This window comes from Cupressus sempervirens, chromosome 11, assembly GCF_028749045.1.
Source record: "Cupressus sempervirens isolate cs-2001-9-10 chromosome 11, ASM2874904v1, whole genome shotgun sequence".
Taxonomy (NCBI): Eukaryota; Viridiplantae; Streptophyta; class Pinopsida; order Cupressales; family Cupressaceae; genus Cupressus; species Cupressus sempervirens.
Window position 1 is genome coordinate 638,944,003 of NC_143128.1, and position 24,349 is coordinate 638,968,351.

Genomic DNA, 24,349 nt, shown 5'->3' on the forward strand with positions numbered 1-24,349 from the left:
TTTTCAACTTTTTCCTTGTTTCGAAATGCACTTACAAGTGTAAAAAATGGCATGAAAACACATCTCTTGTTTTGCTATGAAACTGGAATAATGTTCACTTTATGTTATGTAAGGAAAAACTGATGAAAGCCATCAAATGAGTCCGCAAAATGCTTCATTTTAGTTTTTTTAAATAAAAAAGATTAGTTTTTTTTGGATAAATGTAGAAACTATCCAAAGAATTGGTCCATAATTGGTCTAAAAATGGCATTGAATCATGAGGGTGTGAAACTTTAGATGGATCCATTTTGGGATATTTTATACAAAATATCAAGGCACAAGGGAATATACTGATTTGGCAATTAAATGTTTAATAGTTTTTCTGCATTGCTTAGTGAAAATATGTATGATTGGTCAACTATTCTTCCATTTAGATGTATATATAATGTGAATTATATATATCAATTCTAGTATTATATGAAATAAGTTTAAAAGTTCTAAAAAATTGACCTTCTCGACAGTAGTGCATCTTAAAACTATACTATTGTAAAATCCATTCTGCAGGAGTGCACAGTCCACTGTGACATTAACTTGATTGCCAGCTTGTATATATATGCCTTTTTTCTTGCTACCTCTGAATAGCTATAAATATGCCATATCTCACGTTTTAGTTATTGCCTAAAAGCCAGCATCCATGGAAGGTAGTTAAAGGAGATGTGATAAAGCATCTAGCTAGTGGTTTATTTAAGTAAGAGGCTTAATGTTTTCTCAGTGTTACAATTTAAATAAGACAGTCATCTTTTGCAACATTTAATTTTCTCATTTGTGCTTTCTGTATCTATTTTCTCTTTGCGTGACTTTACAGCTTGTCTTTGAGTTGGTCATCAGTCTCTTTCCAAGCTGTTGAAAAAGTTCCTTAGCTTTTCAGTTTCTTTTTCCGATTATCAAATTTCCTTTTTTGGGACATGGCTTCTTTCAATTTATGTGTGAATCAGCCAAAAAGGAAAATGAAAGGAGGAAGAGTCAAATAAGATCAAATCAAACAGGATGAGATATAAACAAATTGTTCAAATTGGATCCTGTTGCATCAGTCTTTTCAACAGAGCTTGCTTATATCTATCACAATTCAATAGACATATTATTAGTTAAGGTAGTTATGATTTTCAAAGTTTTTAATTTTATATGATAAACACAGACATAAATGCAACACCTTGAGTAGTAGATTTTAATATTGTTGAGGAAAATTGGAGAAATTTTATATCAATGAGGGATCATAACTGTAAGAGATTATCCTTGAATTTGCAGGACTGAAAATGAATTCCAAGAGTTTTGTGTACAAGTTCTCTTTGAATGTGTCAGCAAAGATCGGCCAGCCCTTCTGCAGGTGCCTTTCATTTGTTTGCATCTTGTAGAGAATTTCTCTCTTCCTCAGGCATTATAATGTTTTCTCTATTTGGAACAAGCATGATACATGGCTGAATTTGTTCTGTTTCAATCCCAGACATATCTTTACCTATTCACAACAGTTAGCTCGCTTGCTGAGTATGCATCAAGTCAAGGAGTAATGTGCAATAACACCTTGGCCCTTTCCAATCTGCAGGTTCTTTACTCTTTTAATGAAAACAAGATCATCGTAATGTTCGATATGGTCATTAACTAGATGTCCGCTGCTGTGTTTCTATCTTCATATGACTTGCTCTATCAATTTCAACAAAAGTTATCTTTTGTCCCAAATTTTTTTGCAGGTTGCAGTAGCTTACAGTGGAGCTCTGCTTAGTGGAAAACTACAGAATGCCAGTGGAGAGCTCATTCAATCTTCTTTTCTTGCAGCTCTTGCAAAGCGTGTGGAAGACATACTTGATTATTGCCATTGGTTGCGGATGGATGGAGATAATCGTTACATTGATCTTGTTGATTATTTGCTCAATGGAAAATGGCCTTCCCCAGTGGAATCAAATCAGAATAGATTTCAACCTGGCATGATTCTTGCTATTTATCTTAGGTGGTATGACATGCCACCTCCACCTGTTGTAAATTTAGCCATGAAAAGGTTAACAGAGAGCCTTCCCAGATCTCTTGCATCTTCAAAGGATCATCCTAGGATGCCTTTCCTGGCATCAATGTTACCAGGCACAAATGTCCGTGCTCTTGCTCACATAGATGAATGCTATCATTAAGTGCGTAGGAACTTGCCATTCAACAAATATTGGTCAGCTGTCCTGGGACATTGACTTTAACATTTCTGGTCTAATTTCCAATACTGTTTCAGTTGCATTGGAAGGCATCGGCAGAAAGGATAAAACGTATATATTTCTTGTTAACTTAGAGGTTGTGTCTCAGCCCAGCATCCAACCTGCCTTACCTTCGTCTTACATAAAGGATACATATTAATGAATGATCTAATACCAAACATATGAACAATTATTTATGTATCAGATTACTTAAAGAAGATTGAAAATTCTTTGACGTGTGACATGACATCTAAGATGCAAGCCATTTTAACTCTATACATCAGAATGTCCTGCTTTATATTCTGCTTCTGTAAATATTTTATGATTAAATAATTGTCCAGTTCTTTGTATTCTAACAAATATAAGAATGATTTTACCACTGACCTGCATGATTTTCTGGTATTGAAAAGCCCATAGTGAGTAATTACAGTCTGGTACAAACTTTTATAGAATAGTATGATAAATTTGTATTTTTGAACTGAAAATATTATGCAAATTTGTTTGGTGCAAAACAAAAAAATGATGCTTACCTATCAATGAAAATATTTCAAGGTGGCCGAAGTTTGATGGGAAAGTGGCTAAACTATATGCAAAATGATACTGAAAAAAAAGTTCACATCTGTATAAGACTGCTTTTACACCTGATATTTTGTGGTTTAACTGCAATGGAGACGTAGATGATGAAGATCAAATGTTGAAAATTTAGTAACACTTTGATTTGTTTTGCAAAGTCTGAAAACAGTATGGCATATCATTTTGTAGTGAGTTTAGCGTTGTACACATTGGAATATGATGATAACCCAAAATTCTATGCAAGATCTATGAAGACAAGAATCGGGCTTCATTATGGGAAAGTCATGACAGAATTTGATTTACACTATTTGGACTGAAATTAAGCTCTAACAGTGTAGAGAAAAGTAATCTGTCTTCATTTTGTTATTTGTTCCTAGATGTGCTTGTGTGTTCTAGTATGCAGATAATATTATTAGTTGATCTGTAATTTCTAGGTTAGTTTCCAACAATGGTTGTTAGTTAGCAGCTGTTATACAATCATTATTGTAACCTACTAGTATTGCCTTTATTTGTGTTATTCTATTTTACTTCCCTCATACTCATTCTAATAGCAAATAAGTATTTGGCATTATTGCCTCTTCAAATCCTAACAAATATATAGAGAAGAATCATGGCAATGTAATGGGGCAGTCTGTTCATGAACGTATGCAATGAATGAATGAATGAATGAGAGATTTTAATAATGTCTATGAGGTCAAAGCAGCCTACGGGGCCCACAAACTAGCACACACCCCTTGAAAGGAGGAAGAGAACCTAGACAAGCTGTAACCTCTTGACTAGTTTCTCTTTGCCAGTGGATTTTGATAATCAGGTTTGCGGCGTTGCCTAACTATTTTTCCTCAAATATGTAGTACAAACTGCCCTCCTCTAAAACCTCTACATACTCGGATTTGATGCCTTTGTATTCTAAGCACTCCATGACAAAATGGTGCTGCATTTCAATAACCCCCATGTCACATAAAAGATATGTCGTGTTTTTCCATCCCTTTGGTACTAGCTATCAACCCATTTCACATCTCAGCTGATGAGAGCCACTTCCAAGTTAGGCTATGAGCATTTTTGCTCTCCATTTAATAATTTTCCTTGTGATTTGTTGTGGGATTAAATTCCTTGATATAAAAAAAGATTCTTTCCACCCATTGTGCCTTGTCCACATGATATCTTGAAACTTTTCACGAACAAACTTTTTGATTTCTTCATTACTAATCAAACACTCTAGAATGTTAACAACCCATTTCATCAAATTGTTGTTTTGCTTCATTCATGTACTTTTTGTCATATCTAGCCTTTCGTCCATGACTTAGGCCAACAAATTGCTTCTCCAAATTTCACTCATACAAGACCATAGAGGTGACTAGCAGGCCAAACAACATTTTCTCAGTCTTCTAATCAAGGGTCAAGGGTGGACCCTACTCTGTCTATCTTCTTGTCAACTGCTGGAACAATAATAACTCTTTGTGGTCCCTCTCGGGTCTCCTTCATGATGTTCTTGGTTATGCAGATTCTTAGTCATCATCGAGACGCATGAGACTTTCGTTCATCCTCTTTTGGGTTTTGCTGGGTATCAGTGGCTATCTATTTGTAGGGAGTGTAAGGAAACTCAGGTGCAGAAACAACTTCCTACACTAATCTCATAAGGAAAGTATGATGCAAATCCTATTAAAATCTTCTACACTTACAGATTCAATATCATGTAAACAACAATATTGCAGCCAACCATGCATACAAAAATAGACAGAGAAAGAAACACATAACACAAGAATTTGCCGGTGGGGAAAAACCTTTCGGTAAAACAACCCCACCCCTTTAGAACCTGCACAATGTATTATCTTCAACAAGAGGTTACAATACACTTGCAGTGCAAGCTCAACAACGACAACAAAAGACTCCAGTAGCTACTTACAGTACCAACAATACACCTTTTCGCATCGCATCTCTTCACAACCCTAAAAACGCTTATATCATGTGCTTCACTTTAGGGCTACTCCCAAAGGTAAATCGTATTAGGGTTTTACCATTTTCCGAGAAAATAAGAACCCCAAAAAATTTATTTGAGTACTGTACACTCTACCCCACTATTGGGGTAGAGTGTACAGTACTCAAATATTTTAGTTGCCACATGTCTTCACCTGTCATTGAATCTTCCTAACATAGCTCTTACGTGTCATAGGAATCTGTCATAACCGTTTTAGCCATGATCTCCTTACACACAATTCAAGATGTCGACACACCAACATTATTTGCAAGAAATACATTTTACAAAACAAATAATAATGAATAGGAATTATACAAGGTTGAGACACCTTATTCCTAACAGGGAGGAGGTGTAAGCCTCTGGTGGTGTTCAGGGCTTGGGTGGTGTGGGCTGTTTGGTTAGAGATGATCTCTTAAGTGCTACCTCTTTGGTCCACATTGACGTCCATGCTAGATTCATGTGGATCTATATTAGTCCTACTAGTCAGCATTAGAGGGACATATTTATCATTGTTTGTTACTTCTCCTGTGCTTCTTCCTCATATGCCATTCACAACATGAAGGATAGGGACCCATTCCTTGACTTGTATGAATGCATTTCCAAGTTAGTGGCTATGGGCAAGATCATTTTACTAGGGGATTTTAATGCCAGGACTAGAGATTTGCAAACTCCTATGCACGACCACTGCTTTGATTGGTCTTGAGCGCACATCAAAGGATTGCCAAGGGTCACTATATTTACAGTCGTCACCTCCAGCTCTATGAGTCCTCTGACTTGGTGATTCTAAATGGCCTCCCTTGTTTTCACAATTCTAAGTTGTTCACTTGTAGGTGCTATGGTGGTGGTGCCAATGTTGTGGATTATTCTAAGTTGTTCACTTGTAGGTGCTATGGTGGTGGTGCCAATGTTGTGGATTATGCCCTCGCTTGTGTCCCCTTCATTCCCATCATTCGTTGCTTCATCGTCACCCACCTTCCCCTAGCGGACCATGTTCTTCTCAATCTTGTGCTTCGCTTCTCCCAAGACCTTTCGCCTCCTCTCCTCATCTACCCCCTTTCTATGCGCGGCAGGTGCCTATTTGCACCCTTGTTTGCTTCTGCTTCCTTGAGAGTGATGGTGACCTTTTCCTCTTCCATCTTAGATGACTCCTTCCCTTGGTTGGTTCCCTCTTGTCTGACGAGGTCTTCTCCATGTTTGACGATTTGGCTGTTGCGATCTGGGAGTCTTCTCTCCTCTCAATCCCCCATTGCCCTCATTGCCATGCTTTCTGTCGTAGCACTTGCCCCATGAACCATTGGTTCAATGATGATTGTAAATTCTTCCATCATTGCTTACACTTTGTGTTCTTGTCACACTTTGATGATTTCATTAGTATTCATTGCTCTTATAGTCGTTTCCTTGGCTATAAGAAGCATTGGTTCATTTCTTCCTAGTGTCGTTCCCCTTGTGACACTTCATCCTACAACCTAAAGCTCTTTTGGTGTACTTTTTTCCCTTGCTGCTCCTCCCCACTCCTCCCCACCCTCTACTCTCAACCTCCGCTCCCTCATTGCCCATGCCTCCACTCTCTATGATATCCCTGGTTAGTCCTCTCCTCTTTACCCCAACCATCATTCGCGAGGCCATTCGATTCATGAGCCCTAGTAGAGCTGCAGACGAGGAGGATTTTCAAGCTAAGCTCCTCAAGCTCGACGTCCCGATCTTGGTTTCCTTTCTTCTTGTGCTCTTCAATAGTGTTGTTTGCACCAGTTTCACAAACTCATGGTCAAGGCACATCATCTATCCAATTCTCAAGACTAACTTAGCTTTAGATTCATGTAACTACAAAGCTATCATTATTCTTTCTAGCGAGCTTGATAGGAGAGCGTGCAGAGCTAGGGGTTAGGCTGGTTTTCGAGCTAATTACCAAACCATGTACCATATTTTGACATTGCAAACCATCATCAAGGAGGCTTGTCATCGCTTGGAGAAAGTCTATTGTTACTTCATGGACTTTCCTAAGGCCTTTGATACTGTCCCACGAGTACCCTTTTCCAGAGCTTGAGAGACATCGATATTTTAGATATTTTGTTGATTGCCATTATGAAATTATATGAGTGTTACTAGTAGATTTCAGGATGTCGAAGGGTTTCTCAACCCTTATACAGAGCACTATTGGAGTGAAATAGGGCTGCCCTCTTTCCCCCACCTTGTTTGGTATCTATATTGATGAGTTGGAGACCTCCTCAGAGACTCCTCACTCCCTGTGGACGGTTGCTACCTGCATCAAGTCTTGATCTCCATTCTCTTGTTCTTTGATGACATGATCCTTCTAGTCTCCTCTATGAATAGTCTTCAGAGACTTCTCGATGGCTTGGCCTCCTTTTGTGACCTTTATCACCTCTTAGTGAACTTGAGCAAGACTCGAGTTATGATCTTCAACTGCTTGAAGACCTCTCATCTACACTTCTAAGGTCATGAGACCGAAATCACCACATCATGTGTACCTTGGGGTCAACGTCTTTGGACCTTGCTCCAGTTTGAGGCCTGTCATCTAGCCTAGGGTTTGTAAGGGTATGGGCTCCCTTGCCATTCTTGAGAGACAGTGCTTCAGACATCACTTCCAGGACACTTCGTCCAAGTTGTCCCTCTTGGATTCCTTGTTCAGACTAATGGTTCTCTATAGCTCGACAGTTTGGGTAGCTCGACGGTTTGGGGGCCCTCTCTCCTTGATTCTAACTAGGCTTCCATCAAGCATGTCCATACCCTTTTCCTTCGGCATATTATTAGATGTTATTGGCTCACCCTTCACAATATTGTTATTGTCGAGTTCGGGGCCCATCCCTTTAGGTTGGCCACCATTTTTGACTTGATTTGGTTTCTTCATCGTCTGCGTGGTTTTGTTGACTCTATGGGTGATTGGTTTAGATACTCACTCTTGGCTTATTGCTCCTCTGTCATTGTGGCAGATTTTGATCTGACCTCTTGGGCCTATTGTTGGTTCGTGCAAGCTTCATCTTTATTAAGCTCGATTGTGATTGATATTGACCACCTCCCTCCTAGTTCTCTCTCAATGCTCTTGTCCACCTCCTCCCCTCACAATAGGGGTTGAACCAACATGTTAGACTTAATATTTATAGACAATATATTGCCATGACTTGGTGTAACCTTGCAGGCAGGTTACACCTGAAGATGGCCATTTAGAGATGGTATTATTGTGTCCCCTAGCTACTTGTCTCACGTTGGTGTCATGCCTTAACTCATCTCTCTGGGCTCCTTTAGGGTTGGCTCCCACCAACTTCAAATTCAGATAGATCACCACATGGACAAAGAGGATAGGGCTTGTCACTTGTGTACCTTGGGCACGACAGAGGCAGAGATCCATTTCATTTTTCACTATCCTGCCTACTACAAGATCCATGGGAGATTCTATTGCTTATTTAGGGAGTGCAACTCCCTCGTGACCTTTTTCAGTTACACGGACCAGAGATGCCTTGCGTTGTACCTCAAAGAAATTATGCAGCGATGTGACCACACCTTACAACTCTTATTCCCCCAGAGAGTGACATGATTCAGCTTATGACAACTTTCTTCTCTCCCTTGTCTCCAACACGTGGGACAAAGCAACCTTCCAGTGCCACCATCGCCAACCACTCTAGATCTGTGAGACCTCATAGTTGTTATGCTCCTCAATGACACCCTCCCATCTTTTCTCGGTAGCAATTTAGGGCACCTTCTTGCCCTAGTCCACACCCTTTAATGGTTGGCTTCTTTTTACCGACGAAGGTTCCTTAGTCCTTGCCTCGTTCTTGTGCTCATTGCTTCTTGTATCTCTTGTTTTTCTGATTTTCTTTCTTTCCTTGGCACCATTTGGGTATCTTATAGCTAGTGGTCTTTTATCTTGTACGCTTTTTAGTCCCATACACCCTTGTAGTCTCTTGTTGGACATTAATAAAATTATCTTATCTTATCTAATCTCATAATTCTTCATTCCTACATTCATTCTGTAGAGAATACAATGGTTCCTAGCCCCGTTGAAGTCTTTTTGTTCTGCATGTTTACCAACTGAGCTTGTTTTGAAAATTAGTTACCAAATATTTGTACTCATTCACTATTTGTAGCAGGTTGCCCTCAAAGAGAAACATGTTTTAGGGCTTCATGTTTCTCTTTAAAGAAAATATCATCACTTTGGTTTTGTTGGTGGTTACTTGCATTCCCACTTCTTGAAAAATCTTTCTAGTGTTTTCAGGTGTTCTTTTAACCCTTGGTTGTCTTAGCGATTATGATGAGATCATCCACATATGAAAGTAGTTTTATCACATACTCAGCCTCACCCCCTCACCATTGGACTTGTTTAATGTTTCTCTCAACTTGTCAATGTAAAGCCCAAACAAAGTTGGAGGTAACAAGCACCCTTGTTTAGCCTCACTCTTATTGCCAAAGCATTTAGACACCCCCTTCATAGTGCTCATTTTAGTAGTGGCTTGCTCATAGAAACTATGAACCACAACCCTAAGTTCCTTGGGAATTTCCATCGCTTCCATTCTATCCCAGAGTTTGTCACATGACCCCATGTAAAAATCTTTTTTAAAGTCCACAAAACAACAAAACGCCTTAGCCCCTCGGGTGTTCCACATTTCTTCAACTAGAATGTGAGAGTGAACCTGTGATCGATAGTGGAATACTTTGGTAAAAAGCTAGCCTGCCCCTTAGCTCTTTTTCCTTCTATTTTGCCCATCTATTGATTTTTTTGTTTTACCATGCTGCCAAATAATTTGTCGAGGAGGGGATTAACGATGATAGTATGATAATTTGAAGGGTTCTTTGTGTCTCCACTTTTGTGAAGTTTTATCACGACATTAGTTGTCTAGTTTTAAGGGAAACCCTCCTTGTTAACATTGATGAAGATACGATTGATACGAGATGTACAAATATCAATACCCCATTTTGAATATTTAGATTGCATCCCATCAGTATCGTAGGCTTTTCCTACAAATAACCTCCTTATGCCTTAAGTAATATCTTTGTTGTTGAGTAAATCATCAATGGACTTAATTATTAGAGTTCTATGCTCTCCCATCCCACGTTCATAAAGTATCTTTGCATACTCCACCCATTGAGCCCCTATGATGTTATTCTCTATTTGCTTCTTTTGTTGTTGTAGCTCTTTTCAAAACATTTTTGGATTGCTTTCCTAAGGTTGATCAACTCAAGCATTCTTATGTCCATGTATTCTCTTTCTTTCACATTAACAATTTTCCATTAGGTCCTTTTTGTTTTCTTTATTTGTTTTCCCTCTCATACACCTTTTGGCTAGCTTGCACTCATTATCAAAACAATGATTAGTCAAGAAAGTATTCTTGGCGTCTCTTTTGGGCCTTGATCTTTTACATTCCCTAAGACGTTTTAGAATATTAATAACATTTTCTTGATTCTTAGATAATTGGTTAAGTGAACCTTAAAAAGTTTCTGATTTTCTTGTGTCATGAAATCCTACTAACCGAAGGCACTTTCCTTCCTTGCAGTTTGAATGTTGTGCTATCCTTTTATGTGAGTGGCCAACTTCAATAGAATTGGATCATGAAATTTAGCCCAGTTGGGCATTCACCTACCTCAAATTCAACTATCCTTGAGTTGTAGCCTTGAGAGAAAATGACATAGTCAACCACATTTTGTCTCTTGTAGGTTTTACAAGTGATGGCTCCTAGATTTAGGCCATCTTTCCATACCATTGCATGTGACTATGTTGTAAAGCCTACAAAAACCTAATAGTTCAGTCCCATAGTGATTGACCTTGCCCTTGTTATAGTGTCCACATTTGTAGATAGAATGAAAATTTGTTTCCAAAATGGAGAATTGCTTTTTGGCACATTTGGCATTGTAAGTACTTTTAGTCTTTTGAATTGTGCAAATTTTTATTTTGATGAATTTTCAAGATATTGTAATGATGGTTTTGAAAAAATTGTATATTTTTAGTAAATTGAAAATATGGAAAATTTGATTGTTTTAAATGAATTATGATGTTTTGCTATGTGATGTTGATTTGTGAAATTTTGAATTAAAGCCATTGAAATCATGTAAAGTTTTTTGCATCATGTAAATTATGTATTGGTTTTTGTGCCACTTATTTATCATGCAATGTTGTGAGCCTAGGATAAGGTACTAGGAAGTCGTATTTGATTTGCTTCAGTCACATGCTTCATCTAAAGTGTCAATGAGTCCCTTATTAAGTGAAAATTAATGATGCATGGGAAATAAAAGTAACCAAGATAATGAAAAAGATCATGGATGAAGCTGGAAGACATGTCAAACGTTGTGGACTTGTAGTTTGGGTTACTTGAGGTGCGAATCAAACACTATACTACTTAACCATATTAATGAGTTTTGTGATCAGATTGTGCATCCTCTCTAACATTTTATCCATGTGTTTAATGTGTTGTGCATGTCTTTAACATTTTTAGCTAGTGTTTTTTGGTTTAAATGAATTGCGATTTTTCGGTATGTGGGGACAATTCATGAAATTTTGAATTAAAGCCATTGAAATCATGAATTTTGGTGCAAGATGTAAATTATGTATTTTTGTTTGTGCCACTCATTTATCATGTGATGTTATGAGTCTAGGATGAAGGTGTTGGGAAGTTGTATTGGAGTGGCTTCAATCACATCCTTGATCCAAAGTGTCCCCTTGACAATCATGTTGGGGAATTCATTAATAAGTGAAAACTAACGATGCATGGGAAATTAAAGTAACCAAGATAATGAACATGACCATGGATGAATGTGGAAGACATGTCAACCCATGGGTTTGTAGGCTTATAGTTGAGATGCTTGAGGTGCAAGTTGAACACACTTTATACCACTTAACCACATTAATGAGCTTTGTGATGAGATTGTACATCCTCTCTAACATCTTATCCTAGTGTTTATTTGATTGCCATGCCACTGGCGAAGTTGTCCAATAAGGATTTATAGTTGTCTCCTTGGTGAATGTGAGCAATGAAGTGTTTTTGTTTGTGCCCTTGGTGTTTGAGCCTAACCAGGACTTCTATTAGATGCACCTTACATCATGGTTATGTGAATATTGTGTGATGTGTATATTATGTGTTTTTTTTTTTTTGTGCATACCCTTCCTTCCCATGTGTCTTATGCAAGTGTGTTTGAGCCTTGTGGCTATCTCTTAGTACAATGTGATTAACTTATTAGTATTATACTCTAGGTGGAATGGAAGCCACCATTGGGGACTATGTGGGGACAAGAGGACTAAGGATCAAGATTGAACATTCAATGGCTCTAGATTTACTTTATGCACTTTAGTTTTAGTTTTATCTAATTTACAATGTGGAAGGATATTCGAGAAAAAGATGCAATTGTAATATTATTTTTGGGATATGCCTTAGAGACGAAATGTAATGTAAATGACCTTAATGCTAAATATGGTTTACATAGCATGGAGCTAGAGTCTAGTAGAATTTCATGGTGATTCACTTAAAAGATAAAATGAAATTTAAGGTAGAATAAGAATAGAAATCCTTACTTGGGTTTGAAATGAACTTAATGTGCCATATTTTGAGTCTTACCCATCTTTCTTTCGTCATGACCTTATGTGTTCATCCCTAGGGTGGTGTATCATTTTGAGCCATCTTGGAGCTTTATGTAAAGTTCTTTAAATGTTAAAACATTGATCTAGTTTGTCATTTATTCATCCAAGTGTGCTTTTCAATTGTTTCTTTAGGAAATCGATTGTGAAAGTTTTCCCTTGTGAACTTAAGTTATATCATGTTCTAGACCAACTTATTATCATAGCCGAATGTGAGTATTTCTAACTAAAAACCAATTTTGGTCAAACCTATCGTCTAGCTAGACCCATTCTAGCTAGGTTATATAAGTGCTCCAACTTTCTCAATTAGAAATATCTACATATTTTATACCAATTTGGGTCAAATAGTAAAGAAATAAATTATTTTAAAAAGTGATGGGTCAATAACTATACTCTTTTATTTGATATTTGACAAACAAACACAAAAATACCCTTTTGTAGAGCTCAATGTCAAGAATTTGGTCATATAGATTTTATAGTGATTTAATTAGAGATAGTATATTGTAATTAAAAATTACTATAGGTAGGCAGTTAAACAATTGAGAAGATGGTGATTCTAAGAAGGAATAAAAATAATAAATCATATTAAAAAAAAAAGAAAAGATACCTTTCACTAGAGGAGAGAGTCCTCTTCGAGAATGTATATTTTCTTTTGGTTAGGCTAGATTTGTTATGAAAATATGTTGGAGGATGAAAATGATTGATTTCATATGAGTTGGAATTCAAATTGTTACAAAAGAGAAAATATAGGTTAAAAACTAATTATTCTTTTTTATTTCATTAGGTATATATTTCATCTATAACATATTTTGAAATTAGATGGGAAAGAGTTTATTTACATATAGTTTTTTGGTGGGAACTAGACCCTTTGACTTTCAAAATCATAAACTATATCCATTTCTACACATTTCTTTAGTATAGTTCATTTTAAAACTCTAAACAATAATGTCACTTTTATGTCATTGAAGTTGAGGAGTTTTTCTTTTGTTTGTCTTTTTCTTTATTAATAGACGCGGTTGTGCTTAGTGACCAAGTTTTTCATTTAATTTAATTTAATTTTTTTCTTACTTCAAGATTTAGGGTTGAATCTTCCCGGAATAATATTTGTTTTAGATTTTTACTAAATATTTCCCATAAATAGGGACGACAGTTTACGTGAAAAATTGAAAGATGAATTAAATCCGCCTTCATTACTCATCAAATGTACACCTCTTCGTTATTTAATTCACTCCAAGTGTTATCAATCAAGCTAATTAATTACTATAGTAGTATATAACTATTGGTAAACAAATTTGTCACTATGATAGTTACTTCTAAAACTGACATTGTTCACCCTGTGAACAGTTGGAGAGATAGAAACTGATCATTACTAGATTATAATCTTCTTTTGTGTTTCAAAGGGGTAGCTCCCTCGTATGATGGGTGTATTTTATTTTTGAACATAAATGAATTAAAACTTTAAAAGATAGAGAGAAAGCTATTGATGACGAATGCACCACATGGCTTCATAGCTTTCTTGAATAACTTAAACCACCAATAAGAACGATCAAGAACTATGCTTTAAGGTTAGCATTAGCTCAGTGATGATTCAATCATTCACTAACATCTACACCATACCATGAAAACATTAATTACAATCAGAATCAACACCCAAACAGTTCAGAATTTGAAGAAAAGAGAATACAAAATGCATGTTCCTTTATTTCCTTGCACCAAGAAGATAAGAAGAAACTAATTACAAAGACAACCTCTGTACATACTTTCCAAAAATTGTCTTATCATAAAAAACATAAGTGTTCCCTTAATCCAAATTCCAAAAAGTCCCCTATTACATGTATTGTTCCTAAATTTATATGTCATTTTGGCTTAACTAACTTTTCGGGTTCGTAACTACTAAAAAAGGTTAGGATTTGGACATTGGGAATGCATTTCACAACCAATCTCAACCTTTTACGAAGTTGAAACAGAACATCCTTACTTTGGTTACAATAAGTGAAACATATCACTTTCCACCATAACACACATGTTCTTCAACAATTTTGGATTCTTTTGACAATTTGCAATCTTACTGATCCCACTAACTTAGGCCTTCATCACTTCCATTTATATTCCTCATCGTGAAGCATCAAATTATGCAAATGAGATTAAACTTTACACCTACCTGCTGCATTCACAAGAGGTTCTTAAAACTTTATCAATACTATTTAGCTCCATCTATATTCATCTTCTTATCATTTCACCACTTGAAGATTTGAAAGTTCCATGAGAGTTGTGCCATGAGTTTCCCTTTCCAGCATCCTGGGTATCAAGATGGTTATCACCATAATATTATTCGCTCAACCTCATAGATTTCATCTACACATTAGTTGGAAATAGGCATGGGTTACCTTCACATATTCTCTAGAGACTTCAAACCTCATCATCAAATGCCTTGAAGCTTTCATCTGCATGATGAAACAATGATGAACATATGCTTGGAAGGGATGAGCACTGTGTGAAATAGATCACATGCAACATTCTTCTTATAGTTTTGGCATTCAGATACTCTTTGTCCATGTGGGATTCACTATAGACAAGAGTTACTAATCTTCCACAAGCTGGTTCTTTGGATTGCTCTTTCAATCAAACATATTCAAATTGCGAGCTGGGAAATGGGTTTTGAGATAATCACATGTTCTTTGAAGACTATCCAATGTTTGTAATGGAATAGTCTTTGGTAGCAGGCTAGAGAGTAAGACGGGTTATGATCCCATGTTATCCACCACTGATTTTGAGCATTAGTTCCTTAAAGATTATGATGCCACGGGTGAGAGATGTATTGGAACATTATGTTAAATAGTTCATGCGCATATTATGCTTGCTACTTCAACATTCAAAGGAAATTTTCAACCATTAAGAACATCAAGCTCATTCCAACATGGATTACTAATTATCTGATGTCACATAATGTCGTGAGCTGGGTATGAGGCTTGGATTATGTTCATGCTCATGGAGATTCTAAGGTATGTGTTTATAAGGATACACCGACGATGAGCTAGCAGTGACACATTATGTCAAATGTTTCATGTGCATGGTCATATCTACATTTTTCTAATGCAATGGACGAGGCATGCTGATGGGACATTAATGGCCATTATATAGAATAAACCGCGTGTAGAAGATTATTCCCATCAAGCTAGAATTCATCATTGGAGATTATCATATCATGTGCTGTGAGTTGAAACATTTTGGCAGCAAATCAGCATGCACATTTCCCTATCAACTCGTTCACTGCTCCAATGAGGATGCTCCTTTGACACTCAACAAAAAGGGAAGAATGATATGTATGAGTTGATGTCTGTGCAATGCAAAGGTTTTAAACTATTCCATAAATCTGGTGAAGGTGATCCTTTCTGTTGGACATGGTAGGCACACTCTCGAATGCTTCCCTACATTCCTGTCAAACAACCACAACCTTTTCCAAACTCCTATCAAGGCCGCGGGTTGGGGAAATGATGGACAGAGTTTCCAAGTGGTTCAGGCACCTTGTCTTTTTCTTTGAACAGGTTGAATATTACAACATTCTATCAAATAGGTCGCGTGACTTGTTTATATCATTCCATACATCCACGATGAGTGGAGAGGCACCATCCTCTTTGTAAAAGACTGAATATCTATGTTTCTAACAGATGAATCATTTTGTTGATAGATTAACAATGCCTTTATTTATCTGTGAAACGTGTGATCACAGTCAACATGCAAATTCAAGCCTTTCTACACTAGCAACCGCTTGACTTATCATGTCAAAACATCACATGTGATTGGCATTGTAGCACCATAACAACTTAAGCATCCTTCCTCAAATGTCTACTATAGTCTCGAGAATCAATGAACATTCTAGTAATCGAGCCAAACATATCAACCTCTATTTCTGTAATCCTGACATCATCTGATATAGTATATATTTGAGGCATTACAATTCATTCCCACTATGGGCTACATCTTCCATGAGATAACATATGGAATTTGAGATGTTGAAAAAAGATAGGTTAGGATTAGGTCAAAAAGTTAAGGTTTAGGAAGAGAGAATGAAAAGGAGAAAACATTGACTCGAATTCACAAATTCTAACTTTCTAACCTTAACTTTCAAAAAGGTTTTAGTACATAGTGAGAGATAATTTTAGTACAGAGAGATAAAAAATTTAGAATGTGGAGAGAGAAAAGTGCATAGAAAGAGGTAGTTTTGAATAGCTGGGAATTAGCCCCTCTCTCTCTCTCTCCGGAATTAATTTAACTAACTCTCATAGTAAACTATCCGTGTAACAATTGGCTCTATTTGGGGACAAGGACTATGCAGGATGTTGAATGAACTCAAAGTTAAGAAAGAGTAGTGCTTTATCACAAGGGCTATAGAGTCACCCAAAAAATGGATAAATCCATGAAAAGGGACTGAGCACGCCAAAATTGGGAATACAAACCAAACAAAAGGGAGGGAAAGGCACAACGAAAACTCCTAGCTAACATATGTACATGTTAGGAAACCCCTACCTTTGATAGCTTTAGCTCTAGATGAATCACGCAAACCCATTGATTGGCTAAGAAAAGCATATTCCTTGGCGACTTAACAAGTGACAACTCCTCATTACTTGTGAACTCAAATGTAGGCTTTCTCCTTGGATTCCAAATTTTTTATTCCTAACATGCTCCATTGCTTTGGAATAGGGAATATATCCAAATAACCATGCCTCATTAAAAATCTTTGACTTTAGGATCTAGCCTTCTTTCTATCGCATATCATCAATGATTTCATCTTGAAAGAATTTCATAATTAGATTCTCAAGTTTCTGAATACATCTTTGATCTTCTCCTCTACTTGAATTTCTGGTGATTTGTCATCATGAAATCTTGAACTCATTTTTGACACTAGATACTCTTTATTTTCCATGGGCATGATTATGGTTGAATCTTCTGTAAAATTATTCCAACCTAGATGCAAATCTATGTTAGATTGAATCTTCCCATGATCTATTTCTTCTTCCTCATCTTCCAAAAGATCATCTTGAATTTTTAGGCACTTTTGAGTTACATTGGTACCATCTTCAACATTGCAGGACATAACTTTGAGTCTCATCGCATTAATATCAAAGTTCTCTATTTGAAGGGTATTCTGATGGTTAAGGCTAGGATATATTAAACTTCGTATTGGATTGCCTTCATACAATCTATGATGTGAAGCAACCTATGGAGCTATAGCCATTGAACCTTTTCTTTGAATACGTACTTGAGAAGCATCAATATAAATGCCTTCGTCTAGAAACAAAGGATTAATGTAAACACTTTCTCCATAGAGGAAATTACCATTGAAAGCCTTTGAGCACAAACTTGGGATAAAAACATCATAAGAGTTTCCTTCATCATATTCCTCCATGATATCCCTTGCTAAATCATTACTTCTTTTATCATGGTTATTCTTCTCATAGAAGCTCTTTGACATAGGATTTCCTATTTGACAAGAAGGCTCGAAAAGAGGATTTCTTCGACCTTTGAATGATCCATAGGATTTTAATTGCACTTTCATTGGATTAGATGAACTTGTCATCAAATCCACATAGCTTTCATTTTCAATGTGTTCAATGATATCTATGTCTTTGTGAATCATTGATTCTTCTCAAAGACATCTTTCATGAAATGTGAAAGTTTGATATTCTTGTAGCATGCATGATAAAGAATGAAGGCTAGATGATTCATCTTCTTCTCCTTGAAGCTGATTTTTAGCTTTTTCATCAACTGATCTTTTAATCACAAGTTCATCAATGTCATTAAATGTAAAGGTCCCCATTTCCACAGGGGAAGTAGATATTTATAGTGGTTCATTGGTGTCTTTATCTTCATCAATGGTAGTGGTTTCAATTAGTGCCATAATATCTAAAGTATTGATGTTGTCAATAGATTCATCACCTTGAATGATCATGGAAGGATGACCAGGAAGATCTTCTCCACATAGGAAGTCATCATCTAAAGCATTGAGGCACCAAGTAGGAATCAAAGTATTATGAAATTCACCTTGATCGACATTTCCCTCATCTTCAATCATATGTTGTATAGTTTCTTGAGATTTTGAATTTTTTTCCCTTTCTCATTAGGATCGAGATGATTGAATACTTTCTCCTAGGTTTTGAAATTTTTATAGTGATGCCTTGATACATTAGCAGAAATTTCTTCTTCTACAGACTCAATTTGTCAACCATCTTCTTGATTAGACATAGAATCCCCATCTTCTTTCATCCATGAATATCCAGATGAGTCCTTTCTAACATTTGGATCAGGAGATGTCCTGTTAGCAAGAAAATAATTATTGCATGGGTCTTCTTTCTCAAGTTCTTGCAGTGTTTGAAGTAAAGAAGGATGTACTTTTTCAGGATCCAGGCATGCATTGCTGTAGAAACTTTTTAAAAACTCAACTTGATTGGGATCAATGGAAGTATGATTTTGATGAGAAATAAGTGCAAGTGTTGGGATACTTTTTTTACCACCATTATCCATCCTTGAGTCACATGAATCATTTTTCTGATCAATGTCCTCCTTATAATTGCATGTTGAACTTCTTTCTGAAAATGATTTGGGCTTGTGAGAGAAAAAATGATTATCTTTATCATCTTCTTCATCTATCTTTTGCGAAGTCTGGAGCAAAGATGGATGAATCTTTTCTAGATCTAGTTTTCGTCCACCATAGAAACTCTTCAAGAAGCTAGCTTGCTTAGTATCAAGAACTATGCTTGAAGGTTAGCATTAGCTCAATGATGATTTGATCATTCACTACGCTTGAAGGTTAACATTAGCTCAGTGATGTATTGGAACATTATGTCAAATAGTTCATGTGCATATCATGCTTGCTAGTTCAACATTCGAAGGAAATTCTCAACCATTAAGAACATCAAGCTCATTCCCACATGGATTACTAATTATTTGATGTCATATAATGCCACGGGCTGGGTATGAGGCTTGGATTATGTTCATGCTCATGGAGATTCTAAGGTATGTGTTTATAAGGATACACAGATGACAAGCTAGTAGTGACACATTATGTGAAATGTTTCATGTGCATGGTCATATCTGCATTTTTCTCATGTGATGGACTAGGCATGCTAATGGGACATTAATAACCATTATGTAGAACAAACCGTGTGTAGAAGATTATTCCCATCGAGCTAGAATTCATCATTGGAGATTATCATGTCATGTGCTGAGAGTTGAAACATTTTGACAGACAATCAATGCACACATTTCTCTATCAACTTGTTCATTGCTCCAGCGAGGATCCTCCTTTGACACTCAACAAAATGGGAAGAATGATATGTATGAGTTGATCTTCGTGCAATGCAAAGGTTTCAAATTGCTCCATAAATCTGGTGAAGGTGATCCTTTCTATTGGACATGGTGGGCACACTCTCAAACGCTTCCCTACATTCATGTCAAACATTGACAACCTTTTCTAAACTCCTATCAAGGTTGTGGGTTGGGGAAATGATGGACAGAGTTTCCAAGTGTTCAGGCACCTTGTCTTTTTCTTTGAATAGGTTGAATATTACAACATTCTGTCAAATAGTTCGCACAACTTGTTTGTCTCATTCCATACCTCCACAGTGAGTGGAGAGACACCATCCTCTTTGTAAAAGACTGAATATCTATGTTTCTAACTGATGAATCATTTCACTGATAGATTAACGATGCCTTTCTTTATCTGCCAAACACGTGATCACATTCAACATGCAAATTTGAGCCTTTCTACACTAGCAGTCGCTTGGCTTATCCTGTCAAAACTTCACTTGTGATTGGCACCGTAGTACCATAGATAACTTAAGCATCCTTCCTCAAACGTCTGCGACAGTCTTGAGAATCAATGAACATTCCAATAATCGAGCCAAACATATCAACCTCTATTCCTCTAATCGTGACATCATTTGATATAGTATATATTTGAGACATTACAGTTCATTCCCACCATGGGTTGCATCTTCCATGAGATAATATATGGAATTGAGATGTTGAAAAGAGATATGTTAGGATTAGGTCAAAAAGTTAAGGTTTAGGAAGAGAGAATGAAAAGGAGAAAACATTGACTTGAATTAACAAATTCTAACTTTCTAACCTTAACTTTCAAAAAGGTTTTAGTACGTAGTGAGAGGTAGTACGTAGTGAGAGATGATTTTAGTATGGGGAGAGATAAAAAAATTTAGTACGTGGAGAGAGAAAAGTACGTAGAAAGAGGTAGTTTTGAATAGTTGGGAATTAACCTCTCTCTCTTCGGAATTAATTTAACTAACTCTCACAGTAAGCTATCCTTGTAACAATAATATAATAATCATAGTATGAGTATATCATGATAAATATAAATCTTGAATATATAGACAAGATATTGCCATGACACAATTCACAGTCCACATTGGAGGCCATACAAACCACTAAATTGTAGAATATATAAATAGATAGATAATGTAATTATATTGTAAATGAATAATAATATTAAAATGTTGGTGGTCTTTTTATTTGTTATCATATCAATGAAAAATAATCTTTACCATGCTTGCATTGATTAAAATTTTGTAGTAGACAATCTTAAGTTTCATTATCCCCATAGAGTGGTAGGCTTCAAACAAGTTACATTCAATCAGGATAAAAACTATGATTCATTTCGCAATGATTTAGGAAGATAAGTTTTCATCACCTAATAGTTTAAAGGAGACCATTCCTCCTAGTTTAGCAATGATGTACTTTTAAAAACCAATGTATGTTAGGTAGCAACAATAATAAAGATTGTGTAAACAATTGGTAGTTATTATAATAACTTTAATTAAGGATTGCAAATCCTAATGATAACCCATGTCATGGAATTAGAAGGAACATTATTCATGAATAGACTTTTTTATTGGGACATGACCTATCATATGGAAACCTTGATAAGATATAAGAGGAAGATCAAAACCATTCAAACATTATGAAATTGGAATTTTTTATCTCTTACACATCCATATTTAGATCTGCTGATTTGAGCAAGTATTTAACTGACATTAATCTATTATGAGTATATAATTGTAGATTAGAAATGGCATATTATAAACGATGTTAGATTCAATTATTTTCATGTAGTATCACTTGGATAAAAAGGAGAACACATTAATCTTAGGGAGAATGAAGGAAGAAAATAAAATTTATATATTGTGAAGTTGTCTAACATTTTCATACTCTCTCTTAATCATATTTTATTTATAGAAGGGAGTTGCGTGTTTTATATGTATTGGCTACTTAAAATCAAATAGCTTAATCTTAAAATGTATACCTAGAGATTACATTGTATTGAACAAGAAAAGAGCCAAATCTAGGGGAAAAAATGATCTTTCTATATAAGTATTATTCAAGGGGTATTTGTAATTGAATTTACTATCAAGTTGTATATAATGAGATATGGGACATTGCAGTGCTATCAAAGCATTATCTTGCCATCCTTGAGGTAGAAAAAAATCTTAGCTAAATTTCTAAAGTATAATTATTTAAAAACTCATCATAGATATGAATTGATAAGCATCTTGATAGCATCTTAATTGCAAGATCAAAAAATAAATAATAAATTATTTCTTGAAGTACATTAAACACACAAAAAAACAAACTCTTGAAGGTAAATGTTTGGAAGCTATTTTATTATTACTAAAAGAACTGAGGTAAGTGTTTATACATCAGCTCATGCATATAAGAAAACATTGAATAATAGAACAACTCCTCAAAACATAACATACGAATAGAAAAATCAAACTTAATGTTCTTTATAAAGTGGTAGATAAATAGAAGAAAAAACATATCACGTAGAAGACATTAGAATAAATTTCCAAGGACCGATACTAAATGGAAGCATACAAAAGCTTCCAACTTTATAATATAAAATGACCACCACATTGAGAATTCATATTTGGATGATTTTCGAAGTGCCTAAAAAATAATCATAGAACATATCACAACTGGTATTTAATAAACTAAATATAGTGATCTGAATAATAGATTTTGATACAATAGAAATTATGGATAAAAGGAAAGCTTTAGATAGAATGTGAGATATTGAGTAGACATTACAAAATACCTTTTTGTAAGAGGAAATTGTTGATAATAGAAACATCATAAGATCATGATAGTAAAGAAATAACTAACATGTCTTTACTCATTAAAATGACATATTACAAGAAATATGCAACCTTGTCGTAGGAATGTTTTAGAAATGGAATGGCCAATCTATGGCAACATTCACATGAAAAATTATAAAAATAGAGTGATTTCCATTATTAAAGGCAACACTAAAGATAATTTAGGAAGACAAACATTGAGTTGACAAGATCAATTCATAATACATAGTAATTTAGACACAACCAACATAACAAGCATAAGAGTTTCTTTGCGTAATAACAACAATTGGAAGTTCTTATAATAATAAATATCAGACATAGACTATAAGAAGATAACACTTAATTATAAATTTTACTATATATATTATATTGATGACAAGAAAAAAATAGATACCAAATATGGGAAAATATTTAAGAAGATTTAAGTGTGTTTCATAAAATAACTATAACATGAGCCAATGCATATATTAAATATATTCAAGGATGAAATTACAAAAGGAGGTAGATGTAACGAAATTTATAATGAATGGCCTCAATGAATCTTAACAACTCAAAAGGTGACATTACAAAGATATAGGTCAAATTTGGATCAAATATGGAGGAACTCTTAGTGACTATCAAGAATTGAAGGGTAAAAACATTCTTAGTGAGTGTTAAAGTTTTAAATAACAACATTTTTGGGTAAGTGTCCAAAAAGGGTTTTGACATTCTTGGTGAGCATCAGGGCTTGATGAAGGACATTCTTGGTGAGTGTAAGAGCTTGATTAAGTGACATTCTTGGTAAGTGTCACAACATGGTTTAAACATTCTTGGTGTAATGCCCCACTAGGAAACTCAAGAGAGATTAACCTAAATAACGCAACTATGTTTATTGAATACTTTTTAAAAAAAAGTTTTACAAACAGTAATGTAATAACAAATGTCGAAGCAAGTGATAGTAAGGTAATGCATGCATACATTACAACTCAAATATAAATTACAAATCTCAAAGGTTCCATAATTACACATGTTAAAATCTACTAAGTACAAATAGTAAGTACAACTCACAATGCAAATGAACATCATCATATATGAAAATCCCAAATCTAATTGATACATAAGCCAAATACATAGAACTTTACATTTATTGCACATTTTACAAGGTATACAATACAAATCAAGCACATACACAATAGTCAATATATAAGAATAAGGCAAGAAGATAGAATGAAACTCCAAGATGAATTGCAATGATATAACTACTACAAGGATCATCTAGCATCGATACACAAAGACACCACATATCTTAATAGTAAAGCTGATAGTACCTCTTGACCTCGTGGAACCCAAAGAAGGCCACTCCCTTCATGTTGAGGAGATAATAACTATCTCCAAATAGAAATCAAACCACAAATAAATATCACATAACAAAAGATTGAATCCCAAAAAGGTATCTAATCTCAAGGTCAATACACTATTGAATAGGTAGTATACACTAAACTAGAGTAAAAAATACAATAATAAACATTATATTTATATAGGGAAGTGTCACCACATACATCTAACCCTTGAGTTTCATTCTGCTAGGCCCTCTCTAGACCTCAGCACTCAAGTGACCATATGCGGCATCACTAAACCTCTTCTACAAGCAAGGTACTAACTATGCAAGAGTTCAATCAAGCAATGTTTCCCACTACCATCTTAGCTAAGACCTCAATAATGGGCAAGGAAAATGTCTTATTAATATCTATATCCTAGTAAAATTTATTAAGTTACCACTTTATTAAGCCACTTATAGTATGTCATCCTGACAACCACTTGTGGGCTCTGATGCTTATTGCAAGCCACCCTTATCCATACATCTAGATAATTTACCCTAAGCTCGGAC

General features: G+C 35.5%; 1 protein-coding gene across 2 annotated transcripts in view; it reads left to right on the forward strand.

Moving 5' to 3' along the window:
- EMB2771 (E3 ubiquitin ligase) overlaps positions 1-2,513 on the forward strand; it is a 313,580-nt gene extending 311,067 nt beyond the window's left edge. For both annotated transcript variants that reach the window (XR_016358446.1, XM_089808665.1), the window contains exons 35-37: positions 1,285-1,363; positions 1,481-1,579; positions 1,725-2,513. Coding sequence is in view for 1 of the 2 variants with exons in the window: in XM_089808665.1 (XP_089664791.1) it covers positions 1,285-1,363; positions 1,481-1,579; positions 1,725-2,156 (610 nt within the window). In the remaining variant the exon portion in view is untranslated. The remainder of the gene's footprint in view (positions 1-1,284; positions 1,364-1,480; positions 1,580-1,724) is intronic.
- Positions 2,514-24,349: the final 21,836 nt, after the last annotated feature.